Here is a 14,242-nt window from a genome sequence, read left to right as displayed (position 1 = left end):
CAATGCAGCATACGTAATTTGTAGCAACTTCTGAAGCAGAACTTAAAGCTAAAGTCTCATTCAGACCTCAGTGTCAACCATGGTGTAATCGCTTGACACTCTTGATATAGGTTGGCCTTAGAACAAAAGAGTGAGAAGAAAAAGACAGTGGAATAGTGTAAGTTCATTAAAATGGAATTCTGGAAAAAGGTGTGTAAAGGCTATTAGCATAATCTGATGATAATGCAATATTTACTACAAGCAAGTAGGAAAGACCTGATTTTTTTTCAGGCAGCTTGTAACAGGCTTCAGCACTGATTCAGTGTCTGATGTGAAGGAATAAAGAAGAAATCAAGTATAACTGAGGTGCACAGCTAGGCGAGGGTCCTTGCGCAGTTTCTCTTCAAGAGCAAGGTATTTCTGTGGTGCTGTCTGCTTTTCCCTAGAACAAGAAGGTAACAAACATCAGAGTAAAGCTGCAGCAGGGCATACAGTAGAATATTTTACAGAATAGCTTCACTGCTGAGTAACTAGGAATGCTGACTGGTAGACCCCCCCATTCTACTAGACACTGTTCAAGCAGTCATTTCCAATACCTGTTGAGCCTTAACGCTACAATGTGGATACGGAACATGGTTTCAGAGTAATCAGCAAGGAAGGCAGCCTCCTCCTCCCTGCTGAGCTGACTCTGATTTTCCTGAAACTGCTGGTTCTTCTTCTTCAGCTCTTCTACCTCCTGTTGAGGGAATGAGTCACAAGAAGTCAGGGTGATGGAGAGCGAGGAGCACAAAAGTGCAACTCAAAGTTCAGGGAGCCAAGATGAAGGAAACCACAAATAACAGCCGTTCTATTTTCATGGCAGGCAATAAGTCTGAGATGAGGTCTCACAGAATATGAAAACAAGGAAATCAAAACACGTGGACCAGTGAGAAGCTGCAAGACCAGAATGTGTTGCCTCACTGTAGTCAAGAAACACTGGAGAACCAAAGCAGCCCTGCTTGAAACAAGGACTAAATTTGACCCTGGAGCTATTCTGTTCTTTGATCTCACATGTTAATGACAAAAAATACACAGGCTTGTTTATGACTCTCTTAAAGGTAAAGGGGTTCTGTTTCCTGCCTGCTGTCACAATGAGATGTGTTACCCTCCTGACAGTGCAGAAGAGACTCCAGTGACATGTTCGTCCTGGAGTAAGGCTGGGAATACCTTTTCAAAGCGAGCTTGGATGATGTTGGCCTTAGCAATGAGACGATTCTTAAAATCAGTCAGGCAGTCATCTCTGAGGCGCAGAACCTGCCCCTTGGTCATTTTCTCAGGATGGCCAATTTGAATAAGAAAAGGTGCCAGGTAATCCAGATCCTGTTCCTCATGTACTGGGAATTCATCCTCCATTGCATTCTTCTGGAGGAGAAAGGACAGAAAGAGTCATGATCCCATTGACTTGTTTCCCAAACACCCTTTGATAAGGCAAAGTAAAAGCAAAGGCCAAAACTCATTCCACCCTATGGAGGAAATAATTCTTCTTTTTTCTGTAGGCTGATCAATACTCTTGCATTTCCCAAGGTGTTTTTTATTCCGTAATTTATTTTCTATCATCCTTTTTAGCATCTCTACTAATTTCTTTGATTGTAGAGATGTATCTTACACAGAACGTGCTATCTACTGAGGTACAAGCAGGCCAAAATGCATTTGTATTTGGACAGGGTATTTTGCGTGATACTAGCTTGTAGACTGGCAAACAACTGGTTCTTGGATCTTTACCTCTGTGTTTCATGCTAAATGTTTGGTATGTAAAACCTAGTATCACCTCTTATAACTTTTATCTGTTCAGGAAAGCTCAGCCTAAAAATCATTCACAAGAAACATCTTGGAGATCTTGAAATGTTGCAAGTAATTATTCTTGAATCTTTCTGTGTTTGTCCACAACATTCCTAAGGTAATAATTTCTGAGAGAGATCCAGGAACAAAATAGGGTTTGCAACTAATACTGAAAACAACAACAACAAAAAAACCCAACTGATTCATAGCTGAATAAAACCCCCACACAAAAAAAGTGCACATATTCCTAACATAAATACAGAGCCCTAGATATAAAGATGCAGCTTGGATTCCACTATCATACTCCCCTGACAATCACATTGTCAACTAATACTTGTTAATTATTTTATTAACTAAATAAAATAAAACAATAATCCTTCTCTGATGGGGAGGGGGGGCTAGTCCAGAGAGTCAGAAGATCATACCATGACCATGTTATATTTTCACAGGAAAGCTAAATCTGTGCTGACTTGTAACTGCTAGGGATTTGGCTCAGTATGTTCTAATAATACTAAATGCTCATTAGAGATAATGTCAGACAGAAGAAGCTTACTCTGGATTTCTTTGTGTGCATGTAATAAACACCGGGATTAATAAAGAATGCCTACCGTGGCTTCATATTGTTGTTTCCTCTTTTCATTCCTCTCTGTATTATAAATTGAAACTGTCAATTTAATGTCTGCTTCTTCATTCTCACGGATTTTCAGAATATTTAGCACCTTCCAAAAAATCAGAAGACACATTAGCTTTCTCACAAAGTGATCGTACTTTGAAATGCTTCACCTGCTAACAGAGCATATGCTGCATACAAGAACTGTAGCATAAGATTAAATACATTTTAGATCTATATGAATATGCTCATATTCTGCTGATAGGTCAATCTGATAATGGCCTTACTTTTAGAGTGATGTAATTTGGAGTCCAATAATTAACATTACCCAGTAATAAAGCCGTTCTGGAGTCATAGTCTTGCCAATAGTTTTGAAATGACACTGATAGCTTTAGCTTTTCTCTTTGTCTTAGGAAGATATAGAGCACAAGCAACAGGGATATTTTGACCATTAATAAATCAAGACTGCAAACTTTGGTGAGGTAGTTCATGTGGTCAGGGCTTATACTCTTCAAATTTCTGAAAAATGGGCTTTTGCAATCTTGTTCTTTATTATTATTCTGTGCTAATATTGTTGCACATTCATCTCAGCTCTTTCCTGGTTTTCTCTTCCACACAAAAGCAATATAAAAAAAAATCAAATCCAAGAGCTTTGCCTCCACCTGCTAGAATGGCTGTATTTATCTTGAAGTAGCTACAAAGACTTGTAAGAACACTTGTTACACTGGTCTCAATGTGATTAGCAGTACAAGTGGTGTATTTTATGAAATATTTTCCTGCAGTTTTTCCTACAAAAAATCACTTCAGTATTACGGTTATGGCTTCCTGGAAATGCCTAGCAACTAGATTTACATTACACAAAATATCCTTTCTTTTTTGATCTCATTCCCAGACAAAAAGCAGATATTTCTAGATGCCCCAATTCATACACTGTTGTTTGCTCTCTGAAACTATCTCCCTCCCTGAGAACAAAGAGTACACCTGACCAACTCTGACAATACCATGGAGACGTCCCTGTTACCTCTGCTTCAGATTGCCGAACTTGTTGCTTCAGCTGCTTCTCTTCCTCTGTTAGTTCTTGCAACAATTTGTACAGGTGTAGCAACTTCTTGTCTTTCACAGAGGACCCTGCCTGGAAGCAGATAAGCTAGTGAAAGACAGTAGTGTTCTCTGACTGTGAGTCATAAAACACAAATTGGCACAATTCTGCTACAGTCAATATAGAGACACTGATTTACACTATTGAAACATCTAGCCTACGGTCAATAGTTGATTAGACTTCATCTAGATTTTGAGTCTATCAGTAATGTCAGCTAGACTATATCTTGCATTTCTTTGCTGATGCTCCTGTTGGCTGGGACCAGTTTTACAGGGTTGGAGATGAAAGGACAGCACTCCAGCAATTGCATTCTGTGTATTCTCCCCATTAGAAATACAAACTTTAACAAAACCTTTCATGACATAAAAAAAAATAAAATCTGTATTTGTATCTCTCTGATTTTCCTAAGCATAATTGTGCAGCATCAGTACAGAATTTACAGGCAGACTTCTGCTCCTGATTACAGACTCACATCAGTGATGTTAGTTGAGTAACCCACTCATGAATGAGAGAATTTGGCTTAATGACAGTACTCCCCTTTTTCTTTTATTTATGGCTATCTACCTTTTTTATCTCTCTCTCTTTTTTTTTTAATCTATCTTTTTATATTTATAGCTATCTATCTATCAGCAATGCATTAATAAAGCCTTACCATCTTGTCTACATCTGCAGGGTAAACTGGGGGAGATTTAAACAATGTGACCGAAGAAGTCCATGGCAGAATTTGAGTTAAAATCTGCTTCAGCTTCTCTGCTGTCATCTCTTCTTCAAGAGAGGACAGCAGAGGAAATTTCAGCTTTCCTGTTATGAATATGCAGGACTGAGCCCACCCAGCATCTTGCAAGATCTCAGTGGCTGTGTCTACACTGCCTGATGAGCTAATCTGAGAAGATGACCTCAGGTATGGCTGGAGACAGCCTTTCATGCTACACCAAATCTTGTGGGCCCAATCAGCATGGTAGTGCATCTCCCTGGGTGTTTGTGTTGTCATTCTGGAGGCTGTCTGTGGGGGAGGCATGCAGATGGAGGAAAGGCGGAGCATGGAATATGCCATGGACATTTCACCTACCTTTTGTGTCCCAGTGATCAAGGAAAACTCAAAGATATAAATGGGTTTTCTCCATACCTGGTACGTGATGCACATTTCTGGGGTCATGATTTCACTTTGCTTCCTATAATTCTCTGTCGGTTTGAAGAAATCCTTCTTTGAGGCAGTAATGTATTTATCCTTGAGGTGGTATGTCAGATGGATCATCTCCTCTGTGATCAGAAAGACACGTTCTGCTACATCTTCATCAGCAGGCTTTTCTAGGTTTCTGTGGAAACATTCCTTCATTTGCTGATGAGAATTGAAAAGAAATAGATGGAAGCAGGTTAGACAACACAGAAAAATGGCAAAATTTGTGGAGAGTTGGGTAAAAGCCAAAAGAAAAATTGGGCGTTTCTGCCTGGACTGTGACAGCAACTCCTAAGACCTTGGCCCATATTCATGGCCCACTGTTCTTTCACGTGCCTGAGAAAAAAAGCACAAAGCTGCTTAAAGCAATAGAAAGTCTCCTATTTGTGGAGCTGACTATGCTCTTCAAGCTCAAAGTTAGCTTGAGATGCATCCCTGTCTGATGGAACTACAAGAAGCAAGGTATTTTGGAGCACAACAAAGTTTCCCAGATTCCCCAACAAAAGGAAGAAGAAGAAAAAAAAAAAAAAAAAAAAAAAAAGGGCGATTTGGTTGTTGGCCGAAAGGCAGACTATTGCACGGCTCTATCTTGAAAGGTGACGTGTCTGAGCCATACCACCAGGTGTCAGATTTCCTCCCATTTCTCCAAATCAGACCTGATAAGAAAAAGAGGTAGACTACTGCTTGTAACAAATCAGCATAATGGGACACTGTCAGGAACCCAAAATATTATTAGTTTGGGGCCAGAACATGAAATCATTTGACTATCCAAGTCCTGTGAAAATTTCATTCCAAAATCATAGTTAGGCTTTTTTTTCTTCCTCTGACACACATTTTCCAAGTCATAGTTTCCTAGCTTCATTCTAGCTGCTCAATATGTTTGGTGACGAATGGTCACACTGTGGCTGTCAGTGTCAGGCAAGCAACTGCAAGACACAGCAGCTTAACAAAGCTAGGTTTCTTCTGGAGTTTTGCCTTGGCTATGCCAACTGAAAATGAACCTACAGCCTTAAGCAGAATGTTTTGCATAGTATAAATATCACAGTGACAGATATTTTTCTGTTCCTGCCTTGGCCGTACCACTATAGGCCGGGAGTTAATATCAGTTCTGGTACCAGCCACACTTATTTTCTTTCCTCTTTTGCCAAACTCTGTGTGCTGGAAGTATTTGAAGTCATCCCGTCCCACGAAGTACTCTTTTATCTCACTGGCATTTTCAGCACGTTTCTGGAGGCCATCAACTCGTGCCTCATTGTAAAACTCCATCACACGTTCAGTCTCTGGCTCCATTGACTTATAGATGTGGACTATGGACACAAAAGAGATTACATACATTTTCAGAATTAGTGACTGTAATAGTAGTGAACATAGGTACATCCAGGGGAAGTTTCATTTTCTCAATCAGCCAAGAAATCAAATGCACTTAAGAGTGTTGGAAGGGAATGTTCTCTCTTCACTGCTGTGCACCAATATGCCATGGCCTGAAGATGGCAGGAAAGCTTTGCATGGTCACTTTCCTCCTTACACAGCAAGGTAGTAGTGAGTGGAGCCTGGACTCTGCTCTTCCCATACAAGGGACTGGTGCAACCTCTTCAGGAGAAATACTGCTTCAGCAACAGATCTGATGCAGGACTTTCTCTCCTACAGCTGCAAAACACTGAGAGATTGAACATAATCCCAAGGAGAAAGTTTCTACTTCTACCACTCTACTGGTAGAAGTACATAATATCACTCTATATCTGTGATATAGATGTCATCTTCTGTTATGCTAGGGGGGAAGCACTGCCCAAAACTAGAAGCACAACCAACCCAATTCTCTAATCTCAACTGGAGATCATATTACTAATCTACGCAATTCATCCCAGAAGTATGCAGTCCCCCCTGCTTTGGGCTTTTGCTTTTGCTAGGAGGGATTCACACGATGTCCTATCAGCTGCAGTCGCCTTGGTTGCCCAGATGAACTAGAATACCTTTAAGACCGAGGAGGTGTCCTGGGCTGAAGTACTCTGTGGTCAGCTGTGTTTGTTTATTCAATTCTCTCATATCCAACATGTCTTCTCGGTTTTTGAACCACTCCCTCACCTCCACTACTTCAGTACCTGGTGGGAGACATGCCATTTCACAGCCTTACACTGGAGATGGTACAATTCTTATGATGAGCTATCAGTGTCTGTGCATACCCTATGCTTCTGATATAGCCACAGGAGACAGAGTCAGTGTACTCAATAGAACTGGTCCTGTGCACTAGGGCATTTCATAGATAAATCCTAATAGATGAATCCTAATCTACTTTAAAGTAGATGAATTATAACATAAAAGAGCTTATTCTTCTCTGTCACCAGGAACTAAAGTCATCAGCTCAGGGGGAGAAGATGTCACAGTGGATAGATGTATTTGGTGAGATAAATTCCATCCCAAATATTTCATAATAGTGTCAAGACTGAAGGGAAATGAGACTGCACCATCCAAGATGGCTGGGGACAGGAGTTTGTAAGTCCAGTCAGGAATTTTTATGGTTTTGTGGACCAGCCATTGAAGGATAATGCTTTGAAGTACAGAAATGTTCACACTATCTAGCTGCCTCTTTCTATGGCTCCTAGAAACACCAATGGGAAAAGTGATGCAACTGGACAGTTTAAACCAACCTTCCATTTCTCTGATGACTGCAAATCCAAGCAGCTGACCTGTGGCACTAACCAGCATCACTGTTAGGATGTTAAACTGATTCAAATTCTTGCAGAACCCCATAGCAATGATGCAAAGCTCCGGGGCTTGACAGACAGCGAGTGTGACGAAGTGTTTGATGAAGTAATAGATAAGTATCCCAAAAACGTGAAAGGAGGAGGAGAAAGCACAAGAGAAACCCTGGCAGAAAAAGTACTCCACCCCCCCACCCGTCAGCGCACCCCCGACTGTGTTTGCTCAGTGTATCAAGAGTGTTCACTCATCCTCCTTACAGCGTAAGTCTGCATAGACAGTGAGGCGTTTCACCAGCCCATTTCTGTTGAGGTATGGTGCCCATTTCTCCAGTTTTGCTTTCTTGTACAGAATCACCTTCTTCCCCTGGGAACAACGGGTCTCAAACTCTGCAGTAGGCAAGGGAGGGGTCAGAAAGATTGATTCCCATCAGCGGCAGTCTCATATGCACAGCAGTAACAGAAAGTCCATCCCAGACAAAATAATTCAGCTAGCAGGAAAACACAGTGTGCGTGTGTCTGCGGGGATTTCCCGCTCAGGATGAGACAGTGCACAGAGGCAGGCATTCAAAACAATAGCTAATGTATGCCTTGATCTGCATCTCTTCACTACTGTACCTTGAACATCCTGAAGGGGAAGCTCTTGCGTGAGATAAACAAACCTCCCAGATCCTCTGAAAGGTTAGCTGACAGGCAAGCAAAAGGCAAAGAATAGGTACCTCTGGGAGAAATCTGAATAGGGGCTACCCATGACGGCGGCATGGCAAAACTCGTGTCTTCCTCCTCCTCCTCCTGTTGAAACAGAAGCAGAGATTTACATTTTTGGCAGCTTCTCTGTGCTAGGAGGCATTTTGGTTCTAGAGAATGCATTGCAGCAACCAGAGAGCAACTTGTGCGAGGCCACATTGGTCCTGAGCAGCACAGTAACAGAGTTATGAGGGCTGTAGCAACCACACACAGCCTGAGGACAGAGACAAGCAGCACACTGCAGTTTACATAGAAAGAGAACTTTACTGAATCCCCACACTCTTGCTAGCACATCTCTATCCAAGCCTAATGAACTGTGGCTAGCACCTGCTGGATAGGGTATGCATGTGACAGTTGCCATTCAAACTAATGACCAGCTTATTCTACATAGACCGCGGAAGGCGCTTTGCTCCCTGGTGACGGACACAAGCTGAGAAGACCAGATAACAGAAGGCAATGTGCTGTTACCGGTGTTTCTCTGTTGTGCTGTGCTAGTGTAATACCTGATTTTATCATACCGTGTTCTCCCATCAAGACAACATAGCATTTTTGGCTTACAGCATGCAGCCTTTTTTTGGTATATCAAAATACATGCATTATTTCTACATTTGGTTGACAACTCATAAGATCAGGGTGCTGACCAACAGAGAAAGAATGTCCAGAAAGTGTTTTATTTGGATTTTGTTATTTGAAATTATGTTGTCCCAAATATCAACGCACTACAGGCTGGGTGCTAACCCCTCAGAGACTCATAGCCACTTAGGACTCCAGAAGTACCAGTGTGCTGCATCCTGTGTCTTTGTGGAAGAGTGAAAATAGCACTTGGAAGACCTACTCCAAAAAGCATCAAACTATTCAAGATTGAGAAGGAATCTAGAGTGCCAACCAAAGTATAGCTAGAACAATAGTGATCTGACCTGGAGAGGGCAACAGGCAGGCAGACATATATATAGGCCATGAACACACACCAGTTCACTACAGCATCACCACTGCAAGAAAGCCATTGTGTGGGTCACTTACTATGTCATCCATGTTCCTGTCAAATAGCTCATTTTCCTCCTCAGCATCCAGGAGCACCTGAAGAGGCTTGTCAGTCTCTGAAAGCATAATTTCCCAGCGGACAGTGTCACCCAAGTCAAAGATGAGATCCTAGGCCATATAGAAGAAACCCACATAAATACAGAGCCATCTCACAAGCCTGACACTAAACTGCATGCTGCTTCTGCACATCTGCAGTGCTCTGGACCTGGCTGGGTGTCAGAGTTTGAGGACTCTGGGCAGACCCTGGATCTCAGTGAGGTGAGCTCATCAAACCCCTCGCTCGCTGGTGGAGCCCCAAAGACTGACCCTGTGCCTGGAAGGCTGCAGCTCCCTTTCCCTGCCACAATTGAGGGGAAGCTGCTGGAAATGCTTCTGCCTCCTTCCTTGGGGCATGCATGGCCCCAGGGTCATTCATATGGGCCTAAAGTGACTGTGACTCAGCCCCTCACCTCCCAGGCTTTATATCATCTGGGGAGTAACTGAAGTGTGGGAAGAGCCAAATCAAGATCTTTCATGCCCTGAGCTACGTTTGACAGATTCTGCTCTGAAAGCTGTTGTTGAGAGAATGGTCATCCAGCCAACCTTAAAAGCTGATATTGTAGCATTGTAGGGGATTAATAGGTATGATCTGCATTTGCTAGCTCAGGGTCTGGGATGCCATGGACTGGCTCCAGATACCAGACCTGGAGTCTATGTAATCAGAACAGGCACACGGATGTGTAAGAGCTCATTACCTTGCAGCCGTTCCGGCAGTCCTGCATGTTCACCCAGTAATTTTTGTGGTTCCAGACACTCTCAATTCCAAGGAAGTGCTCATCCATGGTGCTGTGGCTGTTCCCCGTGAAGGGGTTGATGAAGAAGGGCTCAGGAACCTCCCTCTTCCCAGACAGAACCAAAACCCATGCATGCACCCGTAAGCCATACAAAGGGTCATGCGTGGACTTTTCCACTTCCTGTAGCCCAGAAGACAGAGCAATAATTATTGCCATTTTATTGCCACTTTAGTCCAACCCACCAGCAGCCTTATTCTCTCCCCTGCCCACTTCTAAAGATCTCCAAGCCCTTAATACTCTTCAGAACAGCGATGCAGTACATACCCAGCATATATTTCTATGTCAGCACAACACTGTGTTCTCAGAGGCTACATGTTCATGGCCCAAATCAGAGTTGTATTGTTCTTTATGGAGGGTGGCGAGCTCCAGTTTTTGGTCAGCTATTATCCATGTCTCAATTTTTGATATTGCAGTTTAAGAGTAGGGTGGACCTTGTAACTCACCATGACCTTCTCTTCTCCTCTTTCCTCGTTCTTATGGGTGGCTTCAGTTTCTGCTTTCTTCTTGGCCTCCTGCTGAAGCTCAAATTTGCTCTGCATGTCTGGGGCGGACTTAACTCTATACTTGTTGGACTTCTTCATTATTTCCTTTGGGACCTGTCTCCGCAAAAGCAAGGAATTGCTGTGAAACCCAGTAGGAATCAAGAGAAAATTGAGAGCATCACAGAACCATAGAATCATTAAGGATGGAAAAGACTTCCAAGATCATCTGATCTAACCATCCCTCCCCCCCCCACAACATTACCCACTAAACCACATCCCTTAGTACCACGTCCAACCTTTCCGTAAAGACCCCCAGGGACAGTGTCTCCACCACCTCCCTGGGCAAACTGTTCCAATGCCTAACCACTCTTTCTGAGAAGAAATTTCTCCTACTTTCCAACCTAAACCTCCCCTGGCACAACCTGAGGCCATTCCCTTTAGTCCTATTGCTAGTTATCTGCGAGAAGAGGCTGACCCCCAGCTCCCCACAGCTTCCTTTCAGGTAGTTGTAGAGAGAAATAAGGTCGCCCTGGAGCCTCCTCTTCTCCAGATTAAACAACCACAATTCCCTCAGCTGCTCCTCATAAGATTTGTGTTGAAGACCCTTCACCAGCTTCGTAGCCCTTCTCTGGACACACTCCAGGCCCTCAATGTCCTTCATGTAGTGAGGGGCCCAAAACTGAACACAGTACTCGAGGTGCGGCCTCACCAGAGCAGCGTACAGGGGGATGATCACCTCCTTGGTCCTGCAGGCTACACTATTCCTGATACAAGCCAGGATGCCATTGGCCTTCTTGGCCACACCTGGGCACACTGCTGGCTCATGTTGAGGAAAGCATCGACCAACACCCCCAGATCCTTTTCCTCTGCACAACTTTCCAGCCACTCTGCCCCAAGCGTGTAGCGCTGCATGGGGGTTTTGTGGTCAAAGTTGCAGGACCCGGCATTTAGCTATGTTGAACCTCATCCCATTCTCCTCTGCCCATTGACCCATCCTGTCCAGGTCCCTCTGCAGGGCCTTCCTACCCTCTGGCAGACTGACATTTCCTCCCAACTTGGTGTCATCTGCAAACTTACTGAGGGTGCACTCAATAAGGGTGCAAGAAGGTAAAAAAACATGTAGCTTAAAGGTACTTTGCACTTCCCCACCTCTGACAGTCTGTGGTATTGGCCCTGGTGAGCCAAGAGTTCAATGAAGCCAAAGAGGCCACATAAAGAAATGTGGAAAATCACCCAAAAGACCCCCTTGGCGAGGTCCCTGGTTCATACAGGCTGAAACGTAGTGTGGACCAGAAGCTGTTCCGGCTAGCCCAACTCTGGAGCTCACCGGGAATGAACAGGCTGAGCATGCGTGCTGCCTCCTGTATACCCCAGGATCACTCAGGTGAGCAGTCTGGGTGGATCAAGTATGGATGTGGATGGTCCTGCCAAACTAGCAGATATCCCTGAAGGGCCAATAAGCACTCACAGAAGGTCTTCACTCCCACTTACAGCAAGAGAGCGTGGGGTACAGTATAGTCCCAAGATCTTTTCGTCCTAAGCACAGTGTGAATGCTACGTGGTCAGAACACAGGCAAGCTGTGGCCCTCTTAAAGTGAGCAGTATGGTTGGAAAACAAACAGGTGATGGGACTTGGGAGCCTTGCAGCTTGCCATTAGACTCATTCTTATTGCACTGTGGACATACCAGAGATACCAGCTTCACTGGCCTTCCAAGTGCTTCGTCCTTCCTACCAGTGTCATGGTCTTCTTACCAGAACCAGACAACCAGGATCCTATCTGCCTGCTTGCTGCAGATCTCCTTACCTCCTGTGGCTTCCTGAGCAGTGGGCACACCTTGAGAGTCTCGTCCAGGCTGCATATGTCGTGAGTGGCATACCCGTTCACACAGTAGGCATCGTACCCAGCCCCAATCAGCATGGAGCACAGCAGCACACTGAAGTCAAAGCAGTTTCCTCGCTGGTACTTCAGGATGGTGGTTGGCGAATAGAGCAAACTGGGCTTGAAAGAGAGGGATACATGTTCTCACATGGGATGACTGAGAGCAGGGTCAGGCCCAGTCTGGTAGAAATGGTGCTTAACTGCTTGACAACACTGTACGTGTACTGGGAATACAGGCTCAAACAAAGAGCACAGCGCCTGTGGGAACTGTGGGGTTGCCTAAGTAATTATGGGGAGCTGGAGGACCCAAAGGCCTTTGTAAACCCAGCCCCTGGGGTTTCCATGTTGTGTCCTGTTGAGAGGCCCTTCTCTCATCTCCATCATGGGCCTGTTTCTGATGGGACTGTTGCCTCTTTCTTACCGGTATGAGAGGGGACTTGAGGGGTTCCATGGTGAGATAATCACAGACAAAGCTGGCACAGCCATCCCAGTGGTACAGCTCTGTGTAAGGCAGCAGGGTTGGCCTCACTGTTGTGCTCACAAACTTCTGTAAGGCAGTAAGAGGTCTTTGGTCAGCCAGCAGATTCCTGGTGGAGTGTCCCATTCATGGCCATTCTCAGACCACCCCTGGATGTTGTAGCTTACATTCAGGACTTCCCTGGAGCATGTCAACAGTGTTGGTAACCTTCCTCACCCATTCGGAGATGAAAATGCATGGAGTTAAGAGGCCCTCTGCCAATAGACACTTCTGTTTGCCTGTGGCTAAAAGCTCAAACCCATCTCAGACACATTACAGATTCAAGCCTTCTCTTAGTTTTCAAGCAAGACAAATAGCTACCACGCCTTCCAGCTTCTACATGCTCTGGCTCTTTTTTTGCCTTGCATGTAGTTTATATAATAAATTCTAGGGGAAGCTGATCCAAAGAATTAATTCCACGTACTCAGGGGAGCATCAGGTCCAGAACTAGACAACAGCTGTGCAGCTTGGGCCCAGCCCCACACCATCCCATACCTTGATGCCACACTCATTGACCGGGTACAGAAAGAGTGGCTTGCGGTCAGGGCAGAGGTGAGTGTACTGCTGGAGGTAATGGTGAGCAATGCGCAGCAGCTTCTTTTCCCTTGGGGAGTTTGTCTTGTACGAGGGTGGTAACCGGGATATGTCGATGGAGCTCCAGTCAAAGTCACTTCCAAGGCAGAAAGAGGCAGAGAGACACAGGTAATAAGCTAGGAGCAATTAGAGCAGGATGACCTGCTATCAAAACACAGCAGGGGTTCCCTGTTTCACATAGAAAATATGGGTATCGTAGCCAAGAAGAGATAGTTTTAAGTGGGCACGAGTTTAACATAGCCAAGCTTCTCTGGAGTGATGGCAAGCTGACACAGACCCAGAGGATCAGGGGATCTTTATATAGTACAGAAGCAAATGGATGGAAAATGAAGTGAGTTACCTTGTCTTAATCACACAGGTGCCCACTCATGGACACATACACCCAGCACACAAAACTCGCTCCCCCCTTACCCATACAAGCGGACCACACGTGCCAGCCACATGTGTGCAGCCTCCCCATGGACCCTAGAGGGACCATCTCTGCTAATCCCAGTGACTGACAGACAGGTGTGACTTACGAGACATCACTTGGGACAAAGACTTGGTCCACAGACAGCTTTGTCTCTATGTTGTGAAGTTCATCACTGATCTCTAAAGCCTTCATCAGCTCTTCTTCCCTTCGCTCCTCTTCGTCATTCTCCTCTAGGACCTCCATTCTGCCTCCTCCTAGCCACTACGGAAACACACACACTAGGGTAAATTCAGGGGTGGGAGCAGAAACTTGCACTCTGGGCGCGTTGATTTATTCTGTGAGCCACCAGCAGCGTCA

General features: G+C 44.6%; 1 protein-coding gene across 1 annotated transcript; it reads right to left on the bottom strand.

Moving 5' to 3' along the window:
• Positions 1-330: 330 nt before the first annotated feature.
• Positions 331-14,128, bottom strand: DRC7 (dynein regulatory complex subunit 7). The gene is made up of 17 exons (XM_035543634.1): positions 13,992-14,128; positions 13,375-13,549; positions 12,784-12,909; positions 12,288-12,482; positions 10,444-10,596; positions 9,902-10,120; positions 9,140-9,275; positions 8,099-8,176; positions 7,641-7,769; positions 6,654-6,782; positions 5,764-5,990; positions 4,633-4,845; positions 3,429-3,539; positions 2,406-2,516; positions 1,186-1,380; positions 576-715; positions 331-421 (listed from the first exon to the last, which is right to left on the bottom strand). Exons 1-17 carry the CDS (start codon positions 14,126-14,128, stop codon positions 331-333), a joined length of 2,565 nt encoding a protein of 854 aa, XP_035399527.1.
• Between the last annotated feature and the right edge of the window lie 114 nt (positions 14,129-14,242).

Source organism: Cygnus atratus, chromosome 12 (assembly GCF_013377495.2).
Source record: "Cygnus atratus isolate AKBS03 ecotype Queensland, Australia chromosome 12, CAtr_DNAZoo_HiC_assembly, whole genome shotgun sequence".
In the NCBI taxonomy this organism is placed as follows: domain Eukaryota; kingdom Metazoa; phylum Chordata; class Aves; order Anseriformes; family Anatidae; genus Cygnus; species Cygnus atratus.
Note: the sequence above shows the minus strand (reverse complement) of the source record. Positions and strands in the feature narration are given on the sequence as shown.

Excerpts from the sequence above, each read along its gene's own strand:
- DRC7 (XM_035543634.1), bottom strand. The coding sequence starts at position 14,128 with ATGGAGGTCCTAGAGGAGAATGACGAAGAGGAGCGAAGGGAAGAAGAG. Across the intron at positions 13,550-13,991 it reads TTTGTCCCAAGTGATGTCTC|TGACTTTGACTGGAGCTCCA; the intron begins GTAAGTCACACC and ends CTGCCTTGGAAG. Across the intron at positions 4,846-5,763 it reads TTAACTCCCGGCCTATAGTG|CAAATGAAGGAATGTTTCCA; the intron begins GTACGGCCAAGG and ends AATTCTCATCAG.